Source organism: Colobus angolensis, unplaced genomic scaffold (assembly GCF_000951035.1).
Source record: "Colobus angolensis palliatus isolate OR3802 unplaced genomic scaffold, Cang.pa_1.0 Scaffold7, whole genome shotgun sequence".
In the NCBI taxonomy this organism is placed as follows: Eukaryota; Metazoa; Chordata; class Mammalia; order Primates; family Cercopithecidae; genus Colobus; species Colobus angolensis.
Genome location: NW_012120709.1, coordinates 1905837 through 1927621, shown reverse-complemented (window position 1 = coordinate 1927621; position 21785 = coordinate 1905837). Strand labels below are relative to the sequence as shown.

The 21785-nt window shown below is 34.4% G+C and overlaps 1 protein-coding gene across 4 annotated transcripts; it reads left to right on the top strand.

Annotated features, from left to right (window-relative positions):
- Nucleotides 1-110: 110 nt before the first annotated feature.
- Nucleotides 111-20863, top strand: FAM76B (family with sequence similarity 76, member B). Of its 4 annotated transcripts, XM_011926590.1 has the most exons (10): nt 111-525; nt 1359-1423; nt 2251-2305; nt 3632-3787; nt 6690-6889; nt 10017-10064; nt 10239-10319; nt 10966-11101; nt 13893-13994; nt 18181-20863. In XM_011926590.1, exons 1-10 carry the CDS (start codon nt 439-441, stop codon nt 18268-18270), a joined length of 1020 nt encoding a protein of 339 aa, XP_011781980.1. In that variant the 5' UTR covers nt 111-438; the 3' UTR covers nt 18271-20863. The 4 variants fall into 4 exon arrangements, with proteins under 4 accessions (XP_011781980.1, XP_011781981.1, XP_011781982.1 ...); XM_011926591.1 differs by lacking the exon at nt 10017-10064 and having other exon boundaries at nt 6690-6876; nt 10256-10319; nt 18181-19462; XM_011926592.1 differs by lacking the exons at nt 10017-10064; nt 10239-10319 and having other exon boundaries at nt 6690-6867; nt 10986-11101; nt 18181-19462.
- Nucleotides 20864-21785: the final 922 nt, after the last annotated feature.

Below are 21785 nucleotides of genomic sequence, written 5' to 3'. Positions count from 1 at the left end.
TGGCCGGCGACATCCTCCCTTTGTGGGCGCTCCGAACATCGCGGAAGTTGGAAGTTGGGAGGAGCCCCCGAGTGACGCGGTGGCCTCCGCAGCCAATCAGGGATGGGGAAGGGAGGCCGAGAAGGAAGCGGATCCGCGGTCGCGCAGCTAAACAGCAACCCCTACCCGCTTCGTCTCCCTCCGCCGCTATCGGGGCCTAAGCGGGAGCGGCTGGCACGGCGTCACTGGGTGGGCTGGGGCGGAAGTGGAGGCGGAGGGAGACGGTGGCGTCGTCCGCGGGGCCCTGGGCTCTCGCGGCGAGGCCCTGGTGGGCGCGAGGCAGGGGGAGGGGGAGGAGGAGGAGGAGCCCGCGGTCCGGGCGGCGGCGGCGGGTCTCGAGTTCTCCGTAGGGCCCCGCCTCGGAGCGGGCGGCGGCGGAGGAGGAGACTGAGGAGCAGGATGGCGGCCTCGGCCCTGTACGCCTGCACCAAGTGTACCCAACGCTATCCCTTCGAGGAGCTCTCCCAGGGCCAGCAGCTCTGCAAGGTCCGTGGGCTCCGGGAGGCGGGCGGGATGGGTGTCCTCGGCCGTAGCCGGAGGGGGCCGGGTAGCCGCTGCACTGCAGCCCCTCTCTCTTTGCCAGCGCCTCGGGGGTTTGGGAGTCTGGTGTCCCCGCCTCCCCACTCGGGGACCCCTTTTTCTGGGGGCTTGAACATCAGCTGGGAACGGCCCCTGAGAGGGAGGCAGAATCGTGCCCTCTTCCAGGCGGCCCAGGCGGGTACCGAGCCCCGTCAGCGTCTGAGGGGTCTCAGAGGTGGGGTTGAGTGAGGCAGCCACCTGTCTATATCGCAGAGACACAGGGGTGGAGATGTTTTCATCTCGGTTTTCTGCCTGGTCTGTCCTCTTCTTCCACCAGGAGGCAGGGGACGGTTTTTGCACTTTCTTGCTAGGAACCCGAAGCCGCAAAGCTGATGGCATCCTTCTTCCCTGTCCAGGAAAGCGAAGCGACTGGTTTGGGAACAGAATGCTCTGATTTGGAGCTCCTCCCATCCCATTAAAGCCAGGATGCTGTCTGTGAGCAACGGTGCAAAATAATAAGTAGTTTCACATTTAACCAATCCTTGAAATCGGCCCTGACAGCCTTCCTAATTTGTCTGTAATATACCCCACGTCTACTAAAGACAAAGACACCTATGCCTTCCCTAAGGAATTATATTGTGATTGGCCACTTACATGATAAAGCATCCAGTTATTTACGTTGGGGCCAGGTTTTATCAATATTTTAGACATTTCACTAGGTTGAGTAAACAATTTTCTACCAGAAAAGTGACATTTGGGACTTTCAGATAGATACCGACTAATGTATTGTCTTATTACAGGAATGTCGGATTGCACATCCTATTGTAAAATGTACTTACTGCAGATCAGAATTTCAACAAGAGAGGTTTGTATAATGAACAGTTTTTGACTGTTAAAGACAAGTGTTGTCTGTATGGAATATTTGGGGGTTGTAATCCCATATTTTTGTGAAAATATTTTTAAAAAATGGTTTAGCCCAGAAATTTTAAGTTGTAAACCTTTTATACATGGTGGGAGAGAGAATGTTGCCAAAAAAACCGGGGGTTGTTAATTTACCTTTACACTTTATATGAGAGACAGAATAAATTACTACATGGAAAATGTACAGCCTTGCTAATGAAAATGCAAATGTAAATAGTTACTGTTACACTAAAAAAAGTGGTAAGGTCTTAATGGACATGAGGAAAGGTCTGTAGTGTTACCAACTGCCCTCCAAGAGTGAAATGTAGTAATTTGTTACATGGAAGAGGAGTAGTACATAACATTTTTAACAGTTACTTCCGCTCTGAGAGTATATACAGAAAGTAGCCTCAGAAAAAAACAGATAATTTCTTCTTAAATAGGTGTGGGCATTATGATGTTGGCCAGTAGTAGCCAAGTAGAAGGTTAGGTAGGCACTGGTATTGTAATGCTGTGCATTAATAGTGGCAAGTGTGAAGATTTTGGAGCTGTATAGGAAACATTAAGATGTTTTGTGTACAAAAAGAAATATACAATAAAAATGTATAAAAATATTTGTCTTAATTTGGGTAAAACAACTCCGAAAAGATCCTTGTATTTTTGAAAAAAATCCGTGGTCCATATTAGAATAAGTTTTAAGTACTCCACATCTTTGACTCATTTTATTTTGACATTGTGCTAATTGCTTTAGAAAGCTACATAAACATGATCTATATACAATTTCTTTTTCAGCAAAACTAACACAATTTGTAAGAAGTGTGCTCAAAATGTGAAGCAATTTGGGACGGTAAGTATATTTTATGTTTTCATGTCATTGTTACCAGTTAATATTTTTCACAAAGCTGGACCTTTTAAAAAGTACATACTGCTGGCCGGGTGCAGTGGCTCACGCCTGTAATCCACCACTTTGGGAGGCCGAGGCAGGTGGATCTCGTGAGGTCAGGAGTTTGAGACCAGTCTGGCCAATATGGTGAAACTAAAAATACAAAAATTAGCCGGGCGTGGTGGCAGGCGCCTGTAATCCCAGCTACTCGGGAGGCTGAGGCAGGAGAATGGCGTGAACTCGGGAGGTGGAGTTTGCAATGAGCCGAGATCCTGCCACTGCATTCCAGCCTGGGCAATAGAGCGAGACTCCATCTCAAAAAAAAAAAAAGTACTGCTGTGCTCTTAGGTATTTCAACATACCATATTTTATGAAAGAAGTCTTCCATAGATATTTTGATGGAAAGGTGACAACATTAAAAACAGTCAAATTATATGCCTGTTTTACATGTATTGAGTATCAGTGTGAAATTTGTGAAGCTATTTAAAGATTCAAATATAGCAAATTCTTGGTTATGGAGAACTTATCCATGAAGTTTGCTGGATCAGACTTTAGCCTACTTCAGAACAACCTCTTCAGAACTATTTTTATAAAACAGCACAATTCATACATTTTTTCACAGAAATCATGACCCAATCCTAGTACAAATTGTCTTATATGTATACTACAGTCATTATAGGTATATTATACCAATATTATTTATTATTGGTTAAAAATGCTAACTTTAATGCTTTAAACTGTCCTGAATCATCTTTTGAATATCAAAGAAAATCAAGGTATGTTTTTGTAGTTTATGTTGAATATGCTTGTCCCTATTTTTTTTAAAGTTGAAAACTCACAGTATATATTCCTTATATGATTTGTACGTATATGTGATGAAAAGTTAACATTTTTTAAATAAATGATATGGTCACTAAGCTAACTGGGATATTAAATTAGTAGAAGGACATTTCCTCAAATTCTTGATTCATGAGACTTCTATACATGTGTACCTTTATTTTCATTCTTTGAAACCTTTTTTTGTAGTTTTTGTATTGTCTAACACTATGCAAATCACAAATCTGTTTCTCATGATCTTAGAGCAATAGTTTCATGACTAGAAATAAATATTAGTTGAATGCATAGAAACAGTTTAAAAGTTATTGCGTATGACAGGGTAACAAACTTGACAGAAAACAGATTTTTTATCTGAGTTTTCTTAATTCCAGAAATATATCTACAATACTGGATATGTGCTATGCAGCAGATATTTAATGTTTTTAAAAGTCTCAAAATGTGTATGTTTTTCAGCCCAAGCCTTGTCAGTACTGTAACATAATTGCAGCATTTATTGGTACCAAGTGTCAGCGTTGCACGAATTCAGAAAAAAAGTATGGACCACCTCAGACCTGTGAACAGTGCAAACAACAATGTGCTTTTGATCGGAAGGAGGAAGGAAGACGAAAGGTATGCTTTGTTTATGTTGTGACATCTTCTGGAAATTAAATGCCAAACAAGTTGGAAATTATAAGTAATACACTGCTGAGACAGGATTTATTTTTTAGGTCCATGAAATCAAGTAGTTAGATGAAAGTGCAGGAATAGTGAGTTTTCTCCTTGTTTGCATGATACATAGATTCATGTACTATACTTTAAAAAATATTTTATGGTGGCTATTCTGTACTAGTTGGCTATCCCACATTTGGTTCAGGAGATTTAACTAATTTTTGTTAAATAACTCACTTTACCCTTTTGCTGGTTACTTGACATTGCTGGTGTGAAAAAAATACCTGATGGCACGTTGGCACATGAAATTCAGTTACTCTTGTGCCTTTTGATACAGGCTCATATTTGAAACTGTTGTTTGTTTTTGTCTACCTGCAGTGACTTAATGTAATAAGTGTATGTGTTCATGTGATAATTCCTTTGCCGATCAGCATCCACACAGGCCTGTTGCCTATCAATTTTAGTTGATTTGGAGAATGACTACGTCTTTGAGGGGCTTTCTCAGGTCTCCCCACAGCAGTGTATGTACCCTGTTGTAAGACATGTCCCACCAACATGACTGGTACATGTACATCATGAAATACTGTGGATGGAATACATATGAACAAACAGAAGATAAAAACTTGGTACTATTTTTAGAGGGTTAGTCAGTACTTTCAGAAAGTCTCCTCTTTGACACAGGTATGATTGATCCTAATTATTTGTGGTAGGTCTTTAAATTTCCCACAAAACAATGAATACAGTAGTACCCACCTTATCCATAGGAGATAACTTCTAAGACCAGTGGATACCTGAAACTGGGGATAGTAAAGAACCTTACTATGTTTTCTTCTGTACATACATGCCTATAATAAAGTCTAGTTTTTTAATTAGGTATAATGAGATTAATAAAAAATAAAATAGAACAATTGTATTAGCATACTCTAGTTACAGTTATATGAATGTGGTCTTTATCGCTTAGAATAGTGTATGTAATATTTTAAGACTAAGGTTGACCATGGGTATCTGAAACTGTAGATTGGGGGAGTACTGTATTGAAGCATTGCCCAAGAGAAATATAGGATTAAGTTCATGTCTCCAGTAATAACATGTTGGTCAGTTGATCCAATACATAACCTTATTTTGTTTGTGTTCCTGTTTTGAAGATTTGTCATTTAATATGTACTATTGATTGGCTAGGCATGGTGGCTCATGCCTGTAATCCCAGCACTTTGGGAGGCCGAGGTGGGTGGATCACGAGGTTAGGAGATTGAGACCATACTGGCTAACACGGTGAAACCCCGTTTCTACTAAAAATACAAAAAATTAGCCAGGTGTGGTGGCAGGCGCCTATAGTCCCAGCTACTCGGGAGGCTGAGGCAGGAGAATGCCGTGAACCCGGGAGGCAGAGCTTGCATTGAGCCGAGATCATGCCGCTGCACTCTACTCTGGGTGACAGAGCGAGACTCTCTCAAAAAATATATATATATAATATATATATTTATGAGGTATATATAATGTATGTTTACATAATACATGAAATACAGCACATATGTATGATATATATCACATACATATTTGTATATGTTATATATATATGTACACACCGTCGATTAATTGCACTCATGGCCAACAGCGCTAAGAGTGTGTGAATATAACTTATGTAACACATGTATTTTCTCTGTAAGACACATCACAGCCTTCGTAGCTTTCTTTTTCTATTTTTAAGTTCAGTGGTACATGTGCACTTTTATTATATAGGTAAACTTGTGTCATGGAGGTTTGTTGTACAGATTATTTCATCACCCAGGTATTAAGCCTAATATCCATTAGTTACTTTTCCTGATCCTTTCCCTCTTCGACCCTCTACCATCTGATAGGCCGTAATGTGTGTTGTTCCCCTCTGCGTCCACGTGTTTTCATCATTTACCTCCTACTTGTAAGTAAGAACATGCAAGATTTGGTTTTCTCTTCTTTTGTCAGTTTGCTAAGGTTAATGGCCTCCAGCTCCATCCATATTTCTGGAAAGGACATGATCTTGTTCTTTTCCATAGCTGCATAGTATTCCATGGTGTATACGTACCACATTTTCTTTATCCAGTCTACTAACAATGGGCATTTAGGTTGATTCCATGTCTTTGCTATTTCACATTACAACTTTCTTGAGCCTGGGAACACTATACAGCACTTTGGCATTACTCTTTGGGACAACAAAAACTCGAAAAACATAGCACTAAGTAGACTGAAAAGGATACTTGTCTGAGAGGTGAAATAAGGCAGAGCATCACCTTGTTCCACCTCAGCTATGAACGTGTGCTATTGGGTGGCACAGATTTTTGACCACTCTGTGTATGTGTGCAGTGGCCACAAAAGTGCTGCAAGTCTTGATTTCTGGGTTACAGATACATTTTACTAAGTAGGCAAATACATGAATAGGAAATGCAAGAATAATGAGAGGCAACTGTGTATGTCATTTAGGTGCTTCTGTTTTTCTGTAAATTTACAATACTTACTGTAGTGAAAAATACTTTATTAGTAGTTACACAGTGATTTAAGAATTCAGCCTATATGTCTTGGAAGTATATCAGTTTATGCTTATTCTCCTGGAATAAGAAAAACTGTAACTTTTTCTTCAAATTAAAAATGCCTCAAAACTAATGGAAATCTGTATGTCATCCTCATCAGTTTTATAATTCTCTAAACAAGTATTTTCCCAAGTTTCAGAAAAGTCCAATTTTATTTCTATTTTGCAAAAAGTCCGTGAATATGTGCATATATGCATTTGCGCATGTTGCGTGTGGAAGTTGGGTGGTTTATCTTACCTGGTTTCATTTACAGCCAGTTTATATGGGTACATTTAATTTACCACGTGTTTTCTTAAAAGGTTGATGGAAAGTTATTATGCTGGCTCTGTACTTTATCGTACAAAAGAGTTTTACAGAAGACGAAAGAACAGAGGAAGAGTCTGGGATCTTCACATTCAAATTCATCATCTTCATCTCTAACTGAGAAAGACCAGCATCATCCAAAACATCACCACCACCATCATCACCATCACCATCGTCACAGCAGTAGCCATCACAAGTAAGTACTTCATAATCATATTTTAAAAACTCATCCTGGCATTTTAATGCCATTTATTGGTGTTTACTTCTTGCAAATATTCACTATGTGCTAGTCTAGTTTCCATTTTACACAGTAAGCATCTTGAGTGTCTAAGGCTGTGTCTCCATTTTATTCAGTGTATAATGTTACCTACGTGGAATATGTTTATCTGTTTTCCTTAATAGAGATAAGACATTTAGGAAGTTAATATATAAAACTATAACCATATAAAGTCAAAATACAAGTACATCACTTTTAAATAACTTATCAAAAGCCTCAGTATTCTTTTTTTGTTTAAATAATTAAGGTTTTGTTTGAAAAATTATAATTTATCTTAGTTGTCAATTTGTTTTAGTAAAAACAAAGCAAACCAATGACTGGATTTGGAGAACATATTTTAATACTATAGTTTGTTACTATGATAGAAGCATTTCTAATCTTTGTGTTCCCCAAAATATGAGAAATATTTTTAACTAGTGATACTTTGTGTTTTTTCAAACATATATTTAGGAACTCTACTTAAATACAGACAACTGTAGTTTTCTCTCAATATGTTTGAGGGATTGGTTCTGGAACCCCCTCATAGACCAAAATTTGCATACACTCCAGTTCTGCAGTTGGCCCTGTGGAATCTGCCTATAGGAAAAGTTGGTCTTCTATGTATGCAGGTTTCACATCCTCCAAATACTATATTTTTGATCCGTATTTGGTTGGAAAACAAAAAGTCCCGTATAGGTGGTCCCATACAGTTCAAACCTGGGATGTTCAAGGAACAACTGTACTTGATTTTTAAAGTGACCTGTGCGGGGAGTTATGTAGTAGTCGTACCTTAACCTTTGATGTGTGTGGTATGAAGGTTTTTTAAAATGCAGTTTTAGTCTTCCTGGAAAAATCAAGAACATTAAAATAAAAATTAAACTGATAAGCACAAATTAAAATGGAAAAAATAGGGACATATGGCATGCCCATTTTCAGAAGGATTTATTATTTGTTCCTAAATTTTTCTATGAGTCTTTAAAGTTTCAGATAGTTATTTAAAACAAAAAACTGATGCCCACCTCATTTTGGAACACAGGCAGTATTTTAGGGATGTAATGTAGTTCTATCTAATTAGTAAGATTTGTTCTAAACTGTATTCAATCACCTATTAGATTATGAGGTTACGTTGAGGTTAGTGATGTTTAATTCTACCATGTTGTAGTGCTTTCTAAATGTGGTAGTGGTAGAGTAAAATGCCATGCCTTCTCTTCTGGCTATTTTGAAGAAATCTTGTGATCTTTATATCAGAGTATCTCAAGAAGCAAAGGAATATAAGTCTATGTTGTTTTTGCTTCTTTCTTTAAGAAAAAATATGACAAAATGACTATATACCATAATAGCATATGTCAGACCTACTCTTAAGACTCCCAAAATGTCTCCTTTCCCTATTCTTTACAGATAAATTTGTCTTAGCATGATATAAAAGGACACAATCAGATTATGTTTGTGAAGATTGAAGTATGTGACAGCAAGTTAATTTTTTGAAAGAATGACAGATTTCAAAAATAAAGGGAAAGAGAACGGTATTGAAAATGAAAGTCTTCAATTTTTTTACTTTTTGTTACTTACGAAATACAAACACTATTTTCTATTTGATGACTGTTGACCATTTGATGAACAGTTATTTTGTAGGGTCCTATCTTAAGTTCAGTAGATCAGAATGAAAATAAGGAGCATTCATATTGTGATAGATGGTGATCGGCAGGGGTAGGGGATGTGGTTCTAAGGTGGCACTAAGGTGGATTTGAATCTAGGAATGGACAACCTTCAGAAAGCCAAGATGGGAATTCCACGTGTTTCTGTCAGTCATATTAATGTGATTATTATTAACTTTGAGATATAGTTAGTGCTGTTAGTTCATGTATGGCTTGTTATGCTTATAATGAAATTTGTGAGGGAAAAAAAGGACAACTGCCTTCCTCAGTAGGATTTCCATTCATTCACAAGTAAGAATAACTCAGTTGATGGAATTATTGCTATTAATATTTTTTTCCCGGCTTGGTACTTGTTTACAGCTGAGTCTTTAGGTCTGTTTTTTTCTTTTGCTTAAAAAACTTCTACAGCTGAACCAATAGTAAATTTTAGACACAGGTGAACATGTGTATATATATGTTCTATTTTGTATATGCTAGCACTGTACTAAGTGCTTTTACGTATGTAACTCATTTAATGCTCATATCAGTATAAGGTATTACATATGAGGGAACCAAGGCTGGGGATTTTAAGTAATTTGCATAAGGTCACAGCTCAGATCTTCTAACATCTTCTACATTGTATAAAAACACAGCATGTGGTTCATAGAAGATGCTGCTCTCTACATGCTGAGTGATTAAGCTAGGGGTTAGTGAAGCATTGACTGATATGCAAGTTTAGGAGGAAAAAAGTGTAGGATTTATGGTGAATTATAAAGTGATGATTAGTATTATGACAAAATAGAAAAGGAGTATTACAGTATTATGAATAAAAGTAAAATCATTTGTTACTATGAAATTTCTCAATAGTTTCAGCGTAACTTCTCCAGATTACTAACTAAAGAGAGATCTGCGTACTTTGGAGAGGATTCTTAAGAAAACTGGGAAAGAATCAAAGAAATCAATATATTTCCCCATTTAAATTGATATACTATTCTGAGCAACTTGAGTTACTCCAAAAGAAGTATCTCTACTTTGGATTATTAGGAAAGCCTTAACTTTAAAGATACAAATTTTGTGTCTGAAATAGTAAGGACGGCCAAAGTACAGTGATACCTAAACTTTATAATCTTAGAATCTTGTGGTAGTTTTCGTGCTTGTGTAACCCACCCTTTGTATGATATTAAATTGAACTGTGGAGATCCTGATTAAAAAGAATTCTTGAAGAACTTAAGATAGTTAGTAGTCATTTGATTAAAATTTGTCTCATCAGAATGTGATTTATTCAATATATATTAGCTTAGTCTGAAAACTTAAATACACCCTTCTCTGAACAAAATATTATAAACATAAAATATGTATCCATCGAGAAAGAATGTTAAATTTAGATGTATTAAATAAATGTCGTTATTAGATGTCATTTGTGTATTTTTCAGAATCAGCAATCTAAGTCCAGAACAAGAGCAGGGACTATGGAAACAGAGGTAAATACATTGCTGTATTTTCTGAAGTATTTTGAAATGTATCCCTTCAACTTTGTTACTTAAGACTTACCAAAATCAATATTTTCAGTAATATTTTAGGGGAAGATGAATAACTTATCATTTGGTTCCGCTGTCCTTTTTACTCTAACTGTTCTTATTAATGTTTGGTTTCAGCCATAAATCCTCTGCAGCAATTCAGAATGAAACTCCAAAGAAAAAGCCCAAATTGGAATCTAAGCCATCTAATGGAGATAGGTAAAAATGAATTCTTTTAGTGTTGTGAAAATTCAACTTAGTTGAATAGTTATGGTTGAATGCCAGTTATTACTAGATAAAAAAATAGAAACATGTATTTTCTACATTGACTTGAGTCACCTAGAAGAATAAACATAAATTAGTTTAAAATTTTTAGCTTAATTTTGGCAATAAGAAAGTGGCACTGAACTATGTTGTTCTATTTGGGAAATAAATTTGGGTTTTGAAGAAACAAATTTGGAGAACATTATTTTTATCTTTATTCTTCAGTGAAACACAAAATCTAATTGTGATATTTTAAATTGACCTGCCTAGAAAATGTTTTTAGATTAAAAATATTATGAGCGTTACTTTGTTTTAGTTCATTAGCCAAAAGTTTTCTGATGTTACTGTACAAATTGGCTGCCTATTGCTTTACACTAGAAGTATTGACCCCCTAAAAGCTAATACTGAATTATATTTCTGCAGGTGTATGTAATGTGTGCCATTAGTAAGGTAATTTGCCAGTTGCATCCATTTCTGTCAGGTACATATTTTTTTGCATTAGCCTTAAGGATGTTTGTGGAATTGTCTAATTTATGCAATTTGAACACCTGCTAATTTTCCTTCTACTTCATTTAACTGTGTTTTACTTTTTTCTTTTTAGTAGCTCTATAAATCAGTCAGCAGATAGTGGGGGAACAGACAATTTTGTCCTTATAAGTCAACTGAAAGAAGAAGTGATGTCACTTAAGCGTCTCTTACAGCAGAGAGACCAGACCATTTTAGAAAAAGATAAAAAGGTAAGAACGTGGTTCATTGAAGCCTGATAAGAATTATGTGTTGACTGTTGCTTGATAATCACAAATTTTATTAGGCTTTCTTTAATAATTTGGTAGTGTTTGTTGGTTTGTTGTGCATGATTTTTATAAGACAAATTACAACCCCCCCGCTGAAGCCGTCTAATGAAGATAGGTAAAAGTGGTCTTTCAGAATTTTAGTTCTAAGAATTAACTGAGCTTTATTAGGATAGTAATTTCTAAACTTTAATTTTCAGTAAGCATGTAATTTAAAAATAGGTCTAATACCTAATAATTTAAAGATGAGATATAAATGGAATATTTCTAAAACTTTTTTGATTTAAGAATGTAGTTTGAATAGTCTTTGATATTGCATTAATATATATCAATCCAGATCAAATAACTGCTGAAAAGTAATGGTATGGTATGGGAATTTCCTGTAATAGTCAGTAATCAGCAATAGATGTCTAAAAGGTCATTGTGTAGGAAGTAAGTGTACTTATTGGGACTTTATCAGTTAAATCAAGAAGAATATTAAAATATGTTGTTCATTTAGTGAAAAGAGGGATATTAACAGAATTATAGAAGGATTTAAGGTCTTGTGCTGTGAAATTAGGTTGGCATAATAGTGGGCAGGCATGGAACAGGAAACAATTTTGAAGTAATTTAGTCATACTTAGATTCAAATCCCAGTTCTAACATTTTCTGTGTGACCTAAAGCAGAATGTGTAATTCTTTGGGTTTCAGTTTTCTCATTTAAATGAGAGCATTAATACTATCTCAAGTGATGGTTGTGATGATTAATGAAAATGCAAACTATTTATTATAGCTCCTGGTATGTATAAGTGCCCATAGGGGCTATTACTGTTTGATCATCTTTAGTACTTGTTTTATGGTCCCAGACAATGTAGTTTGACCTGTATCAAATTTATTATGCAGTAGGAGGACACTAAAATCATTTCTTTTAAAAGAATAAGACTATTATGAATACATATATGAATTATATCCATCTCTGAGTCTGTGCTTGAGTCTGTGCTGAGTTGGCTTTTACTTCTGGCATTCAAGAATTTTTGATACATTTTCCCACACCTTGATGGTTAGTGGGCTTAATTTATTTTAATACATTTGTACCTTACTTTAAACAAATTCAGTATATGAAAATTAGGAGTGCCATATAAGATAAAAATAGAATAGTTACGGGTGTCTTTGTCTTATGGTTCTTTTTGATTGACAGCATTTTTTAAATTAATGAGCCTTTATGGAAATTTGTCCTGTGTACAAAGTTTTAGAGACAAGCCAGGTATATCTGCATTAGCCTTGAGAAAAGTTGAGTAAAATGCCGAGTTTACTGCAAAATAGCAATGATTTCAAAACCAAGTAGTAATCAGTTATAGAATATTGACTGTTAGATTTTTCTTTCCTCTCTAGCATAAGAGGTACTATCTTTGTATTGTGCAGTTAATTGAAGTTTTCAGCTTTTGTTAGTGTTCCTCTTTAAAAAAACCAAAGCACTAATGGGGATTGAAATTAGCATTGTTGTAAGGAAAATCCTAATTGTAGACCTAAAATAACTATACATTTGCAGCTTTTTCTTATTAATCTAAGACGACCAAGTTATTTTCCTGAATTGATTTCACAAAGTTATTCAATGACTTCTAGAGCCAGACACTGAACTAGATCATGACGATACAAAGATGAATAAGACATAATTCTTATTTTCCAGAAGTTCATAGTCAGGAGGCAACTCACAGTGTGGTGAATAGAGTAATTGTCTTAGCTGATCTGGTGTAAATTGCCGTTTCAGAACAGAAAATCTTTTGTGATTAGAGAAAGTTGAGAGAGAGAGATAACTTAGTTATACTTTGAATTTGACAAAAGCAAGAGTTTTTTTTTTTTTTTAGGTAAGAATATAAGACTCCATGATTTTCTCTATTTTTGCTGTATGTCTTTCAGTTTATTAGATACTGCGTAATTACAAAGGAGAATGTGTAAACCTTTAAAGCTGGCATAAAGAAAAACCTTAAAAAATAAAGTGGAGTTGCTTCTGCATGGTTCTAATATGAAATTACATAATAACTTATTTAGTTGGAAGTCATGACATACTATACTTCTATGTATGTCATCTATGAAAAAATTATCATGTAGCTTTCTTCCTCAAAGCACTGATTTTTTTCTTGTATTTGTCTAATTTAGCCCATATTTTATAGTAACCTTTCCTTTCTCATTCTGTGTTGTATTTCTGTGCTGTGTTCTCTATTTTTACCTCAAGTGTTAGGTGGTATTGTGTACATAATCCTGGACATAAATTAAAAAATAAAAACAGTGTAGCTTTTGGCTGAAAAGACTATTCCTTTTTGTATTACCCAGTGTGAAATTTCTTTCTTTAAGCATTGAAAGATTATTTTACCCTTAAGCTAGTTTAAATGTTTATTTTGTTTTTACTATTATTGAAGTACATTTTTAAAGGAGGCATTTTCCCAGTTATTAGCCGTTAAGCTTTTTTTGTTGGCATAGCAGTTGCCAAACTATTTCCAGTCAAGCCATGTTTAGGAAAAAAAGAAAATTCAGAAGTTTTACTGATGGTCAGGTATTAACATTAAAATTATACTATTGTAAGGCAGATAGACTTCATCATTTCATAAAACAAATTTTAGATAGCTTGTACAATTCTGGAAACAGGAGTTAATATCTTCCACTTTTGTAATGAAATGTGAGTTTATTGTGAAAGTTATTTAAATTGTGTGTGTGTGTGTGCAAATATATACATATATGTCTTTTTTCTTTAATCTCTCAGTTAACTGAACTAAAGGCAGACTTTCAGTACCAAGAGTCAAATTTGAGAACAAAAATGAACAGTATGGAAAAAGCTCACAAAGAAACTGTGGAACAACTTCAGGTAACTACCATCATTTACGTAAAATGTTAGGCAAGGAGGGCTACACTTGAGTAATAGCATTCGTTGACTTAGATTGTTATTGGTAGCCCTATTTTGTGCATAGTTGGTGCATTTCAGTTTTGATTTTGACTTTATAGTAATTTTTAATCTTGATCCCATTAGAAATTGTTGTTTGAAATTACTTGAAAGGTGATTCAGTACTTTAATCTTGAAAACTTTTGCCTAAACTTCAAATGGAGTTTTTGGAGGAGGGTATCATTGGAATATGTTCAATTGATTATTGGGCTTAGAGCAAAAAATTAAAAATCAGATTCATGAAACTAAGGTGAAAAGCAGGTCTTCAGTAGCAATCATTCTTCGTATTAATATTTCCTTCCAGATAATGGGAAGGTAGATGGGTGTATAAAACCAATTCTTAAGGACCTCAAGTGGCAAAAATGTATACAAAGCAAGAGAGTTTACTTAACCTGTGTACAGTGGTTTGCAAAGTGCCAAATAGGGTTCTGCTAAATGCTAACAGGTAGTGATCCACCTGAACCTCAGAGTGCTGCAAAGTAGCATTTTAAGTATACAGAACAACTCAATGGTGAAGTCAGGAGTCACCACAGTAACAATCTGATGTCTGGCATGCAGAGATGGTGAACATCCAACATGGATACGGAATGCTAACTATATTAAGCTTGTTCTCATCTAGGTTTCATAAATTTAGAAATCGGACCACACTAAATTAATTACATGTTCTCTTTGATTTATATAGTGTCACATTTGTAGAATTAATCTTTAGTAACAAAAGTTTTAAGGTGTAAGAAATTTTAAATGTTGAAAGAATAGAAGATGGCAGCACACAGATTTCAGACTTGGGAGAGTACAGCTTCAGAAGGAAGGAGTTAATACTGCCCTGTTTCATTTTGTTTTTTCACATTGTAACACCAAGAGATATTTGCTGTTCCTTTGTTTTGGTTTTGTATTGTTCATACTTCTTTGCAAGTAGCTTAAATTAGTAGGGCTTAGGAACTTGCTGAAATTCGAGGTACACATTGTCTGGTTTTAATCCCTATCATACTATTAAAAGATTGTTGAAAAGGAACCTCATGTGGAACCTGGGACATAGTAGATATTCAGATAATTTGTTGACTAAGTGGTGATTTATGGAAATGCCCATATCATATATCAGATTCTTATATATTAATGTTTTTATCCACCAGCAAGTATTATTTTTAGTTTTATGTTATTCCTATTTTATTCAGTTATAAATTCTGAATGGTTACCTGGAACAAAATCTTCCACCTGATGATCCTTGATTTAATGTAATGTAACCAAAGCTCTGAAGTAAATCCAGAATGAGATAACAGAATAACTGCAAGAGGTGCTTAGATACGTTTTAACTTAGTGCTCCCCACTGTTCAAAAGAGCAGTTTGTGTTTTGGTTTTTCTTTTTTAAAATCATAGTTGCAGATACATGGGGTCGTCTTTGACTTAGTCTGATTGATATCTTAAGCCTACCTCCTCTTGGTAACTGAAGTTTCATATAACGTAAAAGTAACTAATATTTAAATTAAAATAGGACATTTTGACATGATTTTACATATGCTGTCTTGTTACAAAAACTGAGTTATGTGATACACCCATTTTACAGAGGAAACTGTGATCACATAGTAAGCGGTGACATAGAAATCTCCATCTTCTGGCTCCAGTTTATCTTTACTTTTCCCTGTTCTACACTAGTTCCCACCACTTCAGGTTCCTCAGGTTTTCTCTTCATCCTTCCTATCAGGCCACTTCCCTGATTTTTTTGTGTCATGACTAGAGACAGTCTGTCATAGCTGAGTACCATCTTTTTACCTCACTTCCTTTAGCAACCAATGGTACTAGTAGGATTCTTTACTGAGGTGAGGAAACAGGTAATTTTTTTTTAATCTTTATGTAGTAAGGAATTGAGTCCTGTGACACAGATGGATCTTGCTCTAATAGCTAGTAAAATACTTTTAACTACCAAACCTACGACAAAACACGGAACATCACATGAAAAAATTATTCAAAATGTCACCCCAAAATACCCCAAATATTGAAAATACTAAGAATATCAAGTAAAAACGCTTATTCACTTAATTAGGTAAGTCGTTAAGAGGAAAAGGGACCTAACATTTGAGTGCCTTCTGTGTACTAGGAACTGTGTTAGGCTAAGTGTTTTATATATTTGATAAGTTCCTTTAACTCATTTTGAGTTTGGATGGTGGAGTTACTGTGTTACAAATGAGAAAATATGCTCCAGGTTATGTAGCTGGTTAGTAAGCCAGGATTTAAAGCAGGATCTGTGTAATTCTTAATTCTGATATTCTTTCCTTTAGACCAACATGTCTAAACTTTAAAACTTAGCTTTCTTAAGAGTCTGTAAAGAATTTCATTGATTTTCTTTTTTTTTTTTTTTTGGCTGACTGCAAAATGAAGTAATTTTAGGATAAAAAAATTTAAGTGCATATATATTGAAATATTGCATTGTAAACTTCATTTTTAAGGTATTCAAATTAGAATAAATTTGGACTTGTACTGAACAATTGTGTTAATTTACCTTAAAGACTTTTTTCTTATGTAATTTATTAAGAAATATCTTTATTAGTGATATAAATATATTAAAAGCAAATTGGAAATTAGCTACTAAAGCATTAAATGGAAAAATTGCTTTGAAGATGTAATGTTCAAATTACTGTATTTTGTACTTAAAATATGAAATTTATAAACACTTTATTTCTTGAGTGAGATAGCTTGGAGATTCACAATTTTAACTGTTTTGTATCAGTATAAACATTTTTACATAAATATAACTTATAGATCTAATGGAGATCTTTTTGAGTCAAATTTGCAGACTCAAAATTTGAAATTGATACTGAATTTGAAATTGAAGTTTTTCATTACCACCTTAGTTATTAATAACCACTGAATAGGAAAGTCCTATTAATTATGCATCTGAATATAAAAAATGATTTGATTTACACACATAAGATAGTACTGAGAATATTTGCATTTTGGAGGTCATGGGTGTTAATTAGCAAGACTGATTGGAGAAGGGTGGGGAAATGGAAGAATAAAGTTTGAAAAAGGTTATTTCATGAAACCACTTTAAGATGGCATACAGAGAAGGCAGAGTGTTATCTGGCCATAAAAAGCTAAAATTAGAATAAAATATGAAGTACTGAGGTTAAAAAAGTCTTGTCTAGGTAATAAAAATTCCTGAAACCTGTGAAAATAGGATATCTTTTTAAAATGTATTAATTTTAGGGCAGTGCTCTATTTTCATCACTTTCCCCATTTTGGCTCAAACTACAAAAATGCTTGATCATTAATGTATTTGTATATATAGGGATCCTTACTTATCTAAGTTTCCACATTTAAGAGACTGAATAAGGTGACAGAGGCAGTCAAAATGTGAAAATATTCACTGTACTTACACATTCCTCCTCACTAAACTAGTCATGGATGGACATTTAGTAATGAAATTCAAGTCAGATGATGAAATGAAATTTTGAATCTTTGCAAAAATTCAAGCTTTCATGAAATAGGAAACAATGATGTGGAACTGTGTATCAGATGACTGTATGGTAATTAAAGTAACAAGAATGAGTGGTTCTGATGGGTGCTTTAAAAAAATGGAATTTCATCATTGGGTGCGTTTGGCAAAGTAACAAATTCTGAGTGTTTTTTGCAAAAATGACCTCTTATGCTTGTTCTACAAGAGAGTAAACATAGAAGAAAGATCTTACACAGCTTGCCAGGAAATATTCCTCCCAAATCTTGATTCATTCTTTGATTTTATTAATTGTAAATTACAACTTATTTTCATAGTTTTCGTGTTTTTAAGATGAAGGGCCAACACCTTTTCCCTTTTAAAATTTGGACTTTCTTTTAAGTGGATTCACTTCGTTTCCTTTTTTGTAACCAATTGTGCATCTTTGGACAACAATTATATTAATAATGACATTTACAAAGCGGGATGAACCAATCTAGAATTTTCCTTCTGCATGTTCATCCTTAAAGAGATGAATGTAAATGTATCAACTCTTTCATTTAATGTTAGTGCTTTAGTGAAACATTTATATAAATGAAAACAGTATTAAATAAGTAGTATTCTTCATCATAACTTAATAATAATTCAGACATTTTTAATCTTGAATGTTTTTGTCTCCCACAGGCCAAAAACAGAGAACTACTCAAACAGGTCGCAGCATTATCAAAGGGTAAAAAATTTGACAAAAGTGGAAGCATACTAACATCTCCTTGAGAAAGTAATTTGTTTAGCATTTCTTCTTACAATGTAAATTTGGGGGAAAAAATTCTGTGAAGCCCTTAAATTCTGTGTAGTAGAAAAATATTTTTGCACACCAAATGAATTGGTGTGTTTCCTATTCACTTTTGTAATTGATATACAGCATTTTTTAAGTTGTAAAACATTGAAATAAAACTTCAACTGGTTTGAAGTAACTTTTTAATTATTTGATATCCAGGAACTTTTTTGCCAGCAATAGTATTAAACAATTGTAAAGGAGTGCATGAGTAGTGCTCTTTATAAAACGCAACATGCAATAATAGAGTAGGTATGGTTTAAGAAGTCAGAGCTGCAGGGTTTTTTTGTTTTGGTTTTTGTTTTACACTATACTAATTTCAGACAAACAGTTTTCAATTTAGAAATACAAAACTTTTAAACGCGAAAAATGGCGAACACTGGTTTTTTGGGAATTGTGTTTTTACTTTGCATCACATGAATTTAGGAGAAAATCATGGTGCTTTTATTAAATGAACTTCAGATATATGTAAATTTGTTTTTTAAAGTTACATCATTAACATTAGTAACCTAGCATTTTCATTATTGGAATAGGAATTACTGTTTATTGTACAGTATCTAAGGTAAAATGTGTTTCTGTTTTGTAAAAACTACTGTAGATTTTTACTTACAAGTGCCTTTTGCCACCTAATGTTTTTATTTATAGGAATGCTGATCTTTTGTACATACAGTTTGTTTTAAAATCATGTTTAATAAATGTTTGTATATAAATGCATATGTACAGAAGCCTATTTCAAAAGGAAATCAAAGTTGCTAGTAAAATGTTTGAGATTACATTAAGAACTAACTGATAATACATATAGATTTTAGAAAATTTTGTGATTTGTTTCTGTGTGATAAGGGAAGCTGTTGGTCTTTGAATTCATTTAATTATGTCAAAATAGTTCCCCAAAGAGTTAATTTTAAGTTGCTTCTTAAAGAGTAATTTTATTTTTTATGTCATACGGCTTCATATTAATATTTTGTGAGTTACGTGTTTTGCTTTTTTATAAAATTTCTTTAAAGTTTTAATGTTTCTACAATGATCCATGTATCTGCTTTCCCTATGTGTGGTTATCTAAGTTAATATTTATGTACACCATACTTAATTTGCAAATTTAAAGCAAATCTGAAAATTAATCTTTTTAATCCAGTCTGTGATAATCTTTGAATAAATTGGAATCTACTATAAGATTCAGGCACTATAAGTAAATTGTCCCAAAGTCTTTAAAATTGTCTATAAAAGGTTAAGGTAGGGTGGGATAGGTTATGTGAAGTTATTGACTAACTATATTTTGATCCAGTGGTTTTCAGCCTGAAATGGAATTTATCTCCTAGTTATTATCAGTTCAGAGTTTTAGTTTGATTTTAAAGTATTGCTAGATACACTGTATAGAGTGAGTTGCTTCTCTTAATAATTTATGGGCAAAGATAAATTTGCTTCATGTAAAACTGTTACTGAATTTATCAGTTTTAAAGGTTTTTATACAAGCATTGATTATGAATGTCATATCAAGATTGGCTTTCTTAAGAACGTATGATTGAAACAATTTTTTTTAACATGACGTGTTTCAGTAGACTGTCCTTATAGTTGCTCGTTATGAAGTGATACCAAATAATTTTTTGTCCATTTTGAAAGCATAATATAGAGTAATTTTCAAGTGATAGAAAAAGATTCAGTTAGAATCTTGGAAACTAAACCAGTTTATTTTTATGGGATCTTCATGTAACAATTTTCTTAAATTTAGTACTCTCAACCATGATAGATAATGCCTTAACATGGATTTTAACGTTTGCAGGATTTGCTAAATTGATAAGATAGTTACTACCTTTCTTTGAAATTTGTAATGTTTTATATTCTTATTTCATAGCCATTTGTCAGTCCCCAGTGGTCATTATGGTTTTACTTTGTGATAATTCTTACACCTTGTTGGAGAGACTACAAAAGAAAGCTGTCCTCGTCCTTCCCCTTAGCTAACATCAAAATTAAAAATAATATTAATGTTAGCCAACATTAAAATGGAAGTTTGGAAGTTTAATGTTAGCTAACATTAACAGTCTAATAATTTACCTTTGTAAATTCCAAGGCTAAAACCCTTTCATGGGCTTCACAGTATTTAGTCCTAATTAAATACCCTTCTTTATTCCATGACCTTATTTTTATAACTTAAATTTTTTGCAATTGTATAAACTAGTTATTCAGTCCCAGTCCTGGATCTCTGTAGTGTTTTGACATAATAAACTGATATTCTTTAAATGTGGACCTGTAAGGAGATACTATGGTGTGGTGTATTGTGCTTTTAGCCTGTTTTCCACTATTAATTAGCATTTACCAGTGAGAGTCATTTTGGCTTAAGTTATTTATGTATTAATAGCCTGTGAATATTGCAGTCCTTTTTAGATTATATTGGTCTAAATATGCATTCTGCAGTGAACCTGTTAAGCTGTTCACATGTATAGACTATTGAAATACTGTACTTGTACACATCTGACTGTTGACATTTTGTACTTTTTTCTAGATCCAATATTTCACAATAAAAAACTTGTCAAAGGCTTTGCATTAGTTTTTAATGGCTGCTGTAACAAATTCGCACAAACTTAGTGTCTTAATACAACAAAAATTAATTATTTTATGGTTCTGGAGGCCAGAAGTCCAAAATCAGGTTTACAGATCTAAAGTCAAGGTATTGGCAGGATTGGTTCTTTCTGGAGGCTGTAGGGGAAAATCTGTTTTCTTGTCTTTTCCAGCTTCTATAGCTGCATTCTTTGCATTCTGTGAGCTCATTGACCTTTATCTTCAAAGCCCAAATTGTAGCATCTCAAATCTCTCTCTGCTGTTGTCATCATACCTTCTCTCTCAGAGTGTCTCCCTCTGTTCCCTCTTACAAGAACCTTACGAGAACATTATTGGCTCCACCTGCATGAACAATGTAGTTTTTCCATCTCAAGTCCTTAACCTATCACATCTACAAAGTCCCTATTTTCATATAAGGTAGTGTATTCACTGGTTCCATGGGTTAGGGCGTGGACATATTGGGGGACCATTATTGAGCCTACATAGCTTCATCTACATTTTGCCCCCTTTTCCAGTGTGAAACCCTGAAACAACAAATACATGAGAGAAGGGGTTTAGGCTAAACATTAGAAACTATTTTCCTCTCTGTCCATTCAGGCCACTTCAGTGCAATAGTTATTTTTCCTGGAAGAAATAAATTTGCATCTAATTGAGCAAGCATTTCAAGCTATAGTTAAGTTTTTGAAAACTTTGGATGACTAGTACCATGCTAGGTTGTTGGATACGTTAAAAGTCGAAGGTGTGATTCTTTCATTTATAGACTAGTCGAGCAGATAAAGTACTTGGGGAAAAAAATCTGGAACCTAACTTTGGTATTATAAAGTGTAGTAAAAGCTAACAGCTTTTAGCGAGGGCATTCCGAGACTTGTGGGAAAGGTGTAGTCACTTGTTTCTCAAACGT